An 11,106-nucleotide genomic window follows, 5' to 3' on the forward strand; every position below is an offset into this window, starting at 1 on the left:
TCACTGTTAGTGTGTGTTTGAGTGTGTGTGAGATGGGTTCAGAGGTGTGTGCAGGGTTGTGTGAGGTAACCCTGGTGTGTGTGTGTGTGTGTGTGAGATAAGTTCAGAGTCGGTGTGTGTGTGAGATGGGGTCAGGATTGCAGGATTCCTACTACACAAAGCTGTACACATCTCTGACGAGACACAAAGCGCACTACACAGTGGGCACTTCTCTAACCCACCAGCAGGTGGCAGCATTTCCATGCACAGGAGTCAGGTTCACCTCAGCAGTGTTTCTGAGTAAGTGACATCACTGGCCTTAGAATATTTTATACAGCAGATCAATGGGAAATGGTGCAGGTGTGTGTGTGTGTGTGTGCAATGGGAAATAGTGCTTATGTTGTTTTCTAGAGTGTACAACAACCCTATTGTAACACCCCCAATTATCACCACTTTTGTTCAGAAATTCTAAAACAACGATGTTTTTTAACACTTCAAAATAACATTTGCTAAATGAACCTTACATTTTTCAGTAGCCATAGGTGTGTAGATTTGAACAAAATCTGGTTTGGTTCTTAACGGGAGCATTTACTGTCTGAATCTGATTTTGTTTACCACGCTCGGAGTTATAGTGCTGGCCTGATGGGTCGCCTATTTACACCGTTTCAACGGCACATGAACGGTTAAACTGAGAATTCTCGTCATGAAATTAAAATTCCACTGGAGCTCCAAGCGGTTGTGTACTCGCAGCCTTACAACACTGTTTACAGCTCTTCGAGTCACGGTAAAATGTAATTTTTGGTACATAGCTAATTTAGATACACCTATGGTGTTGGTGGTTGCGTTTATTTAGGAGTCCGCTGTCTTGGTTTGTATAGAAATGAATATTAAGTGACACATACACGCAAGACGGTGGAAATACGGGACCGACGGTAATAGGGGGAGTTCCGATATGTGTGTTTATGTGTGTGCGAAACAAAGTCTGTATGTGTGTCAGAGAGAGAGAGTGTGTGAGTCTGAGTGAGGTAGGGAGAGAGATAGAAAGAGTGTAAATGTGTGTGTGTGAGAGACACACACACACACTTCTCCCCACATAGCTTTTCCCATAAACACTAGCGGATGTGGCACAACAGGGTCATGTGACTGTGACACACACACATCCCTGACAGAACTACACACACTACAGGAAGTGGTGTGTGTGTGTGTGTATTGAGACTAGACACTCAGCATGTGTGTGTGTGTGTGTGTGTGTGTGTGTGTGTCTTGGAGAGTAGGACCACCTTCATCTGAAGGATACTTTAGCCTTTTTCTCTCTGTCACACATGCGCTCACACACACACACACACACACACACAGGCGCACAGAAACAGTTCAGTGGTTTTTGCCAGTTTTAATGAACCCTGATTACAGCAACAACACGTCTGGAAAAACACAAAGAAAGAGTCATGTTACAACATGTAGGTATTAAAATTAAAAAGAGAGAAAGAGAAAGGGAGATGGAGAGAGAGAGATAGAAGGATGGAGAGAGAAATGTACACAGTAAAACAACACAATCTTCTTCATGATACAACCCCCAAATGAAAATAAAAATGTACAAGATCAAGCAAAAAGTAACATTACAAAATAAACAGGCCCTTCCCTATGCCTGTCCATCAGCCGTTGCCATGGCCACCGCTGGGTTCATATTAACAGGACACACAGCAGACAATGAACCAGACCAGACGGTCAAAACCACATGGTACGGGAGGGAGGGGCTTATAATAATAATAATAATAATAATAATTATAATAATAATAATAATAACAACAATAATAATAATAATAACAAACATCAATGACAATGTTTCTGAACAGTGTGAGTGTGATAGGTGGCATCAGGAAACCTACGTGTGCCCCACACTCTCAACCTGAGTGTGTGTGTGTGTGTGTGAGTGTGTGTGTGTATACCCCACACTCTCAACCTGAGTGTGTGTGTGTGTGTGTGAGTGTGTGTGTGTATACCCCACACTCTCAACCTGAGTGTGTGTGTATGTGTGTGTAGGAAATCTGACAGAAACACCTAAGCACAGCCTGAGAATGTTTTCAGAGTCGTCACCCCCGGCAACAAACATGATTGACAGGTCAGACCAGAGTGCATAAGACAAGTAGGAGAAACTGACCCTGAGAGGAGAAGAGAGAGAGAGGAGATGGAGAGAGAGAGGGAGAGGGAGAGAGGGAGAGATGACGATGCAAGACGACCACCTCCTCTCTCTGGAGCTCTTCCAGCTCCTCTGCTGATGTGGACTGGAATCTCGTCAGGAAACCCAAACAGAATGCCCAAAACCCTGAAATGGTTCAGTCCATATGCTCTGCCCAAAAGCCCACCCCAAAACCCCTGAATGGTTCAGCCCATAAATGCTCTAGTTCTCCCTCGCAGTGAGAACTAGTTCTAGTTCTTACAGAGTATCTATGAAAGAGCAGTTTGTTTACATATGGAGTAGTCTGTTTACGTGTTATGTTTTTGGGTCCATTTTTCACATGCTATAAAAACAAGGCATAGGAGACAGATGAACTACCCTTCCCAGAATCCTCCCTGGGTTTGAAATTGGGGTCAGAGGTTGAATCTGCCATGCTGGTGGGACAGGAGGAGGGTGTGGTGTGCATGGTGGTGTGGTGTGGGCAAACACCTTACTGTCTACGGGCAACACTTGGGGGCAATCAGAGACACCTGTGTCATTTCCAATCAGAGTCACCTGTTCCTCCATTGGCCTCTGGTGATTGGTGCCTCCACTAATATGGCGGTGCTATTTGCGTACGTTCTGGAGCCCAGTGCGGTATCTAGCGTTCTAATATCTATGGTGGTGTGTGTGTGGTTAATTAACATGAGGAAAGTCTACAGGGCTAATGGGCGGAGCCAACAGCCTCTTCACTGGTCAACTGATCAGGGTGTTCCCGCCTCCACTACAACCATGTTCCACTGTTCCCCTTGAGACTGGTCAGCTGTCCAATCCCAGTCTCTCCCCTGGTGAGAATCCAGTGGGGGGCAGTGTGTAGCCTGAGACAGTGAGTGAGTGTGTGTGTGTGTGTGTATATAGAGTTGCGGGATGTGTGTTCTCCTGTTCTGTGCGGGGTGTGTGTGTGTGTGTGTGTGTGTGTGTGTGTGTTTGTGTATGTGCGGGGTGTGTGTTCTCCTGTTCTGTGTAGTGGAACTCATGCAGTGCAGCTGCAGTTCTCTTCTGATGCTTCTCAAACGTTCCAAGGCACATAAGCAGGAGTCTGTGTGTGTGTGTGTGTGTGTGTGTAGGGGACAGTGTTTCACCAGATGGTAGCCTCTCAGTGTCGGTGTGAGAGGGTCCAGGCACTTTAAAGTCAAGTCCACTTAGAAAAATAAACTGACGCCCAGGGTCAGGGGGTTGGGTCAACGTCAGGGTTAGGGGTCAGGAGTCGAGCATCAGGACTCCTGAGGTGTTGGAAGGTGGGGGGACGAGCCATCTCCAAGATCTCTGAAGCTTCCAGTAACTGCTCTCTCATACTCACACATACACGCGCATGCACACACGCAAGCTATCTGAGCCGGAGTGTGTGAACTGACGGTTGAGAGTAGATTGCCCAGAGTATCCTCTGGTGTCAGTGTTGATCTGTGTGTGCGGGTGTGCGTGTGTGTGGGACAGATCAGTAGTCCTTGTTCTCCACAGCTAGAATATGTAAGTGTGTGTGTGTGTGTGTGTGTGTGTGTGTGTGTGTGTGTGTGTGTGTGTGTGTGTGTGTGTGTGTGTGTGTGCATGTGTGTGTTCAGTAGTTTGTGTTCTCCAGAGAGGGCTGTGCTGTAGCGTGGTGCTCAGAGCTGCTGTGTGTGTGTGTGTGTGTGTGTGTGTGTGTGTGTGTGTTTAGTAGTCCCTGTTCTCCAGAGAGAGTTGTGCTGTAGCCCGATGCAGGTCTGTGGTTCCTCTAGCTTGGGTGAGGACAGAGGGTGGGGTGAGATGAGGGTGGCCCTCCAAGTCCTCCTCCTGCCCCCCCTCCTCCTCTCTGTCTCTGTCCCTTACTCCAGGGCACAGCTTGTTGTCGTCCTCCTCTCTCTCTCTATCCCTCGCTCCAGTGTTGCACAGCTTCTTGTCGTCCTGCTCCACGCTGTTGGTCTCCATGCGTTGCTCCTCCGTCCAGCGGCGTTTGAAGCGAAGCTTCAGCGGGATGCACTGGCCCTGAGCGGGGGGGGTCGCGGGCGTCAGGGGGGGGTCGAGCGGCTCGCTCTTCAGGGGGGGCAGGGGGGCGGTGCGGAGCGGCGTGAGGGGAGGGGCGGGGGCTTTGAAGACGTCCTCCTCGTCCGGGTCCTCCTCAGGTGCGGGGGTGGGCGCTGCCGTTGGCATGGCGATGGGGCTGGCATGCAAGGTGAGGACGATGATGATGGTGCCCGTGGTGGTGGTGGTGCTGATGATGATGATGATGATGAAGGTGGTGCTGTTGCAAGGAAGAGGAGAAGGGCTTGAAGTCTTCATCCTCATCCCCCTCCTCATCGCTCTCATCCGTCACCTGTACCTCCTCCTCCGACTCGATGTCAGAGATGGGCTCCACCTGCCAAACAGGGAAAGAGCAGGGTCACACACACACACACACACACACACGTCAACACAGCCAGGAGTCTGATATATGTGTGTGTGTGTGTGTGTGTGTGTGTGTGTGTGTGTGTGTGTGTGTGTGTGCGTGCAGGGCTGTACGTTAACTTTTTTTGCAAGTAGCACTGGTGCTACAGAGGGTAGTATCACAAGTACCCTACAGTTCATCACAGTTCATCAATTGTGGTTGGGATCTAGGCCTACTGCAACTAAATTGATAAAAGGTCATGTAGTTGCAAACATCTCGCCTGGCTACATTGTGTTTGAGAAGATCTATATCTTCTATATATTTTGAGAAGATCTCAAAATCTATCAGCATGATGTTATTTGGTTGTTGTGTTTTTGTAAAAACAAAAAAACAAAAAAACAATCCCTGACAGTTCCATACAGTTCGACTTTTCAACGGGTATCAGGAAGACTGGTCATGCCATTTTTTGTTAATTTTTCTTATACATATGCATTGGAAGTCAGTTCATTTATTTTTGAATAAGTAGAAGATGTGCTGAAGATTTTATTCCACTAAGATTTAATTCACGTTTAGTTTATATTTCTAAGTTTTTAGATTAGAGTACATTTAACCTTATTGTCATTGCACGAGTGAAATACCGTTTTACATCTAACTAGTGGTGCTAACTGACATGTTAAACAGTGCACTCATGAAATGCATCCCTAGACTGTTACATACGCAGTGGGTAGCCTTACTGAAGATAACTGAAGATCTGTGGCTAACGCAGTCGTAATTAAAGTGTCGTAAAGGTTTTTTCGGAACCGATAATGTTCTTGTATAGGTTATTAAGCACTACTAAGCGAGACTATGTTGCGCATAGAGCATGAAGTGGGCTTCATATCACAGATATAGAAGTGAACGTCCTGGTGGACTTTTTTCTTTGAAATTTAGATCTGAATAGTGTTATTTGGATACTATAGGTACGTCACATATTACCAACCGTCACGTATGTCCAACCTCTTACGTTTATGTCACTTAATATTCATTTCTATACAAACCAAGACGGCGGATTCCTAAAGAAACACAAGCACCCACACCATAATTTATCTAAATTAGCTATGTACCAAAATTACATTTTTACGTGATTTCGAAGAGCTGTAAACAGTGTTGTAAGGCTGCGTGTACAAATCGGCTTGGAGCTCAGTGGAATTTTTGATTTGCCGTTCATGTGCCTGAGAAAGGTTGGGAATAAGCACCCACCAGCCCAGCACTAACCTCCGAGCGTGGTAAACAAAATCGGATATTTCAGGCAGTAAAAGCCCGGGTAAGAACCAAACTAGATTTTGTTCAAATCTACACACCTATGGCTACTGAAAATGTAAGGTTTATTTAGCAAATGTTATTTTGAAGTATTAAAAAACATCATTGTTGGAAATGGTTGGTAATTAGCACGTTTACGCTAAGTTGTTCATTTTAAACTGAACTAAAAGTGCAAAGCAACAAGGCGATTGCCACAAACTTTTACCTCTGCTTGCCTAATCTGAATTCACTTCGGCCCGGTTGGAGGATATTTTCGCTTTAGGCTAAACATAGCTATCACTAATTTGCAAGGTGTTGTTTGATTTGGAGTTGGATTGTTTGGATACTAGGCCTACAAACAAGTAGACAACTACCTAGTTGAATCTACAACTACCAAGTTGAAATCAAAGTAGCCTACATTGAGTTTCACAGGGAGCGTTTCACAGGGAGCCTACACCGGGCGCGTAACTGAAGCACTCTGCTTGCAACATGCAAAAACAGGAGACGGGTCTATTTTTTTTAACATACGCGCCGCTATCACATCTGGTGTAGCCAGTTGCACTGATCACAGTAGAAGGTAATTGGTGTAGCCTCCCTGTCAGTCTCACACGGATGCATTGTATTGCCATAAGCAAAACTGTATCGCACCAGTGCTACGTTGGTAAATCATCTATCGCACAAACATATGTCGCACTGCACAGCCCTGGTGTGATTTGTGTGTGTGTGTGTGTGTGTGTGTGTACAGTGTGCACGTGTGTGAGTGTGAGTGAGGTGTGTGTGTGTGTGTGTGTGTGTGTGTGTGTATGTGTTTGGTGTGTGTGTGTGTGTGTGTGTGTGTGTGTGTGTGTGTGTGTGTGTGTGTCTGTGTGTGTCTGTGAGTGTACAGTATGTGTGTGTGTGTGTGTGTGTGTGACTACACTACCTTGATCTTGGGCAGCCCGGCGCTGTTGAGGGAGCCCGTAGACGAGGACTGGGAGACGAGTCCGGATCCGGAGGCGGAGCTTAGGTCGCTGCCAAAGGATAGCGATGACCCTAGCGATGACCCCAGGCCGGATGTGGAGCTAGAAGAGAGCGAGCTCTGCCTGCCCCCCTCACGCATCTTACGGCCCAGTGGCGGCGGCTGCAGCTTGAACTTGTAGGGAGAGGAGTGTGTGGCGTGGGTGTTGTGTGTGGCGTGTGTGTAGTCCTCGCCCAGCTGGAGTGCGTGGGAGAGTGTGTGTGGGTGGGAGAGGGGGGGTGCGGGGTGTGAGCGCTGCGGAGGCAGGCGGCCGGCGTTTGCCCCGTGGTGGGGCAGCAGCAGGTGGGGGTAGTTGAGGAAGGCGCGGGGGCTCAGGTGGTAGTTGTAGACGCTCTGCGCCTGCGCCTGCAGGAGGCGCTGCAGGTCCTCCGCGCTGAAGGAAAAATGGGAGGAGCCTAGCAGGGGCGAGGGCGACGGGCTGTAGGCCAGCTGCTGTCGGTTGGGGTCAGCCCGAGAGGGAGGGGACAGGGGGGGCAGCAGCCCCGTGAGGGGGACGCGGGGAAGCGACTTCTCGGCCAGGGCGGGGGGGGCGATCCGCAGCAGGGGTGAACAGACGAGGGTCCGCCACCGCCGCCATACACAGAGCGCAGCACGGCCTCGTGGGATAGGCGCGGGTGCAGCAGAGCGGCGCGGAGACGCTCGCGCTCCTCTGGGCCCCCGCTGACCCCCTCGTCCACCTCGGAGTTGCCCGAGGTTCCATCGCTGCAGTCGGAGGCGGAGCTTCGCGCCAGGCGACGCCCCAGAGTGCCGAACATGCCCGGGCTCCGCCCCTCGGCCTCGGCAGGGGACACCAGGTCACACGCCGCCGCCGACGCTGGGAAGCTGAAGTGTGTGTGAGAGTGTGTGTGTGTGCCCCCACCTCCACTGGGCACCGGGGGAGCGCTCTGAGGAACACCTGCAGCTGGGGGAGAGAGAGAGAAATAAGTCTTGTCCTGTTTGAGAATCTGGGCCCTCACGCACACACCACTGAACATAAAACCCAAACAAAGCCCACATGCACATGCAAACACAGCTAGAGAGGCCCTGGGCACTGCATGGTGTGTGTGTGTGTGTGTGTGTGTGTGTGTGTGTGAGTATGTAAGTGTGTGTGTGTATGTGTGTGTGTGTGTGTGTGTGTGTGTGTGTGTGCGAGTGTGAGTGAGTATGTAATTGTGTGTGTGTGTGTGTGTGTGTGTGTGTGTGTGTGTGTGTGTGTGTGTGTGTGAGTGTGAGTGAGTAATTGTGTGTGTGTGTGTGTGTGTGTGTGTGTGTGTGTGTGTGTGTGTGTGTGTGCGAGTGTGAGTGAGTATGTAATTGTGTGTGTGTGTGTGTGTGTGTGTGTGTATGTGTGTGTGAAAGAGAGTATGTGTGAGTGTACAGTATGTATGTGTATATGTGTGTGTGTGTGTGTGTGTGTGTGTACCTGTAGATCCCATGTCTATGAACGGGTAATTGACGAGCACCAGTTTGTTGAAGTTGAACTTGTAGGTGAATCTCTTCCCTTTAGTCTTATGCAGGATCCTTTTGTTATAGTAATATCTGACAACACACACACAGAGAGAGAGAGAGAGAGAGCGTCAAGATGTTTCACTCCAGAAATACACACCTGAAACACACAAACACACACGCAACGGAAACAGAAAGCTGAAAAAGCAGAAATAGAAAAGGACAAACACGTAGAAAGAAACACACACACACACACACACGTGTGCATGCCAATGTGATATGTGTGTCTATTAGTGTGTGAATAAACAAGGATGTATGCATGAGTGCAAATGTGTGTGTGTGTGTGTATATGTGTGTGTGTTTTTACTATAGCACATTATGCTTGTATGCATGTGTGTGTGTGTGTGTGTGTGTGTGTGTGTGTGTGTGTGTGTGTGTGTGTGTTTTACTATAGCACATTATGCCTGTATGCGTGAGTATGAGTGTATGTGTGTGTGTTAGGGATGCAACGGTACAGTGTGGCCACGGTTCGGTTTGTATCACGGTTTTTGGCCCACGGTAACGGTTCGATTTCGATGTAAAGAAAATATTAAATGTAAAAAAGGCACAGATGAAGTCAAATCACAAAATTTATTTTAAACAAGGAACACTTCTTGCCTCCTGTCAAAAACAGGCAAAAACTGTCAAAAACAGGCAATATTAAATATAGTAAAGTGCAGTATAGGCTACTGTCAAGTAATATGAAATGTAAACATTAACTTTATTCAGTAAACTCAAAGACCAAACATTGTCATTCACACACTTAAATAAAATACACCCTCAAAGAACAACAGAACAAACAACAACAAACAATTAGATATAAATCAAAAAATGTATCAAAGAAATTGGTGGACAATTGCCCAACTTCTGTCAATAATTGTGAGGTGGTACTGTAATGTGCAGTATCAAATAGATATTTGATTACATTGAAACCATATCAAATAAACATAGTGCAGCATCCAGTCAGGATAGTTTGGCAACATTGTTATGACACACTTCAGGGGAGTGCCTGCCCTGACCCCTGTAATGAACAGGTAGTTTAAAAATGTAAACATTAACAACATAAAGTGCAGCATCCAAAATATTAGAATATTGAACTTTATTGTTACCTGCAGTCTTATAGGAAATGCTAGCCCTCTGATACAAACAGGTAGCATAACTTGCTAAACTTGCCACAAAGTGCAATATCAAGTTAGCACCCTGTAAAAATCTATTCCTTTAGTTTGAGGTTCTTCTGTAAAAAGACAAGCATGTCAACATTCAAAATAATAATAATAATAATAATAATAATTTCTGTATTTATTCTTGCAGTTTGAAGCGGTACAAGCAGGACCATCCACAGAGGAAGAGCAACCATCACCAATATCCCCTCCTCAAAAGAAGACAGCCATGTCAGAGCTACTTGGGGATCTTTTCAAAACAACAGAGGAGCAGCTAACCAAATCACTCGCCAAAACTATTGAGGAAGAGGTTTCCTTATACAAAGCAGCTGATTGCCTTCATGTGGATGGTGATCCTTTTCAGTGGTGGAAAATAAATCAGTTCAAATTTCCCCAGATCTCTGTGTCCCTGGAACCTCTGTTGCAAGTGAGAGAGTTTTCTCCACTGCAGGTGATATTGTGACTGCACAACATGGACATGAAGTGGCTCAACATGTTGGATGTGTTACCTGTGGAGTAGGCGATCGTAGTAAAGCAATGTTTGCACACCGTGCTTTGTTTGCTGACGATCTTTTTTCCTTTTTCATCGTACTCCACGCTAAAGCCAAAATGTTCCCATACAGCAGATTTGTAAGATGACGGTGCCTCTTCAAATGTTCTTTTCTCTGTTTCTTGTTGACTCGCCACAATCGTGCAACCGGGAAAGTTTTGCTTCCCCTCACATGGATCTCCAGCATTTGCATTCAGAGCGCTGATTGGCTCTTGGGAAAGTCAGTAAAATTCTGATTGGTTGTTGCATGGTTGTGGAGACACACTCTGAGCAGAACTCATCCCCTGGGTCCTAAGCAGTCATGTCTAACGCCCAATACATGCGTGCATTCATTATAACCAAATATTAAATTAAAAGTTTAATGTCACGCATACAGAAATATCGCGGTTCACCTGGGTCAACCGAACCGAACAGGGCGTACCCAACGGTTCAATAAAATACAGAAAACCGTTGCATTCCTAGTGTGTGTATGTGTGTGTGAGGGCATGGTCTTGTGAAGATCGCTGTTGAATGTGTGTGTGTGTGTGTGTGTGTGTGTGGGGGTCTTGTACAGATCGCTGTAGAATGAATGAATGGGGAGGGGAGGGAGAGTGTGAAACACAGAAAAAGAGGGTACATCATTTTGTGTGTGTGTGTGTGTGTGTGTGTGTGTGTGTGTGTGTGCCAGTGTGAGTGCACGTGTGACTGTCTGCCAGCGCGTGTTTTAGGGTCTTGTGAGGGTAGTGGTGGTCACTCAGGTCTGTCTGTGTGTGTGTGTGTGTGTGTGTGTGTGACCAGTAGTCCATCTCTTTATATAACACATTAACCCACCAATAAAGGCCCTCCTCCTCTAATCCGCTTACATAACTTCATTCTCTGTCACAGGAGCATGGTTTCACACACACACACACACACGCGCGCACACAGACACAGACACACACACACACACACACACACACACACACACACACACACACACACACACACACACACACACAGCTCAGTGCAGTGCAGCTGTATTAGCCTTTGTTGTCCATCTCTTTACATAACTCTCTGCCTTTCCTTCAGATCCCCCCAGTCCATTAGATAATCCTGCTCACTCTTAACCTATAGCTCCTGTGT

The 11,106-nt window shown here is 47.1% G+C and overlaps 1 protein-coding gene across 1 annotated transcript in view; it reads right to left on the minus strand.

Moving 5' to 3' along the window:
• Window positions 1-4,226: 4,226 nt before the first annotated feature.
• The window catches only part of erfl3 (Ets2 repressor factor like 3), a 37,983-nt gene continuing 31,103 nt past the window's right edge, over window positions 4,227-11,106 (minus strand). Inside the window, 4 exon segments of the mRNA XM_048260801.1 lie at window positions 4,227-4,526; window positions 6,736-7,317; window positions 7,320-7,732; window positions 8,234-8,349. Coding sequence (XP_048116758.1) covers window positions 4,290-4,526; window positions 6,736-7,317; window positions 7,320-7,732; window positions 8,234-8,349 — 1,348 coding nt within the window. The 3' untranslated portion in view covers window positions 4,227-4,289.

Source organism: Alosa alosa, chromosome 13 (genome assembly GCF_017589495.1).
Source record: "Alosa alosa isolate M-15738 ecotype Scorff River chromosome 13, AALO_Geno_1.1, whole genome shotgun sequence".
NCBI classification, from domain to species: domain Eukaryota; kingdom Metazoa; phylum Chordata; class Actinopteri; order Clupeiformes; family Clupeidae; genus Alosa; species Alosa alosa.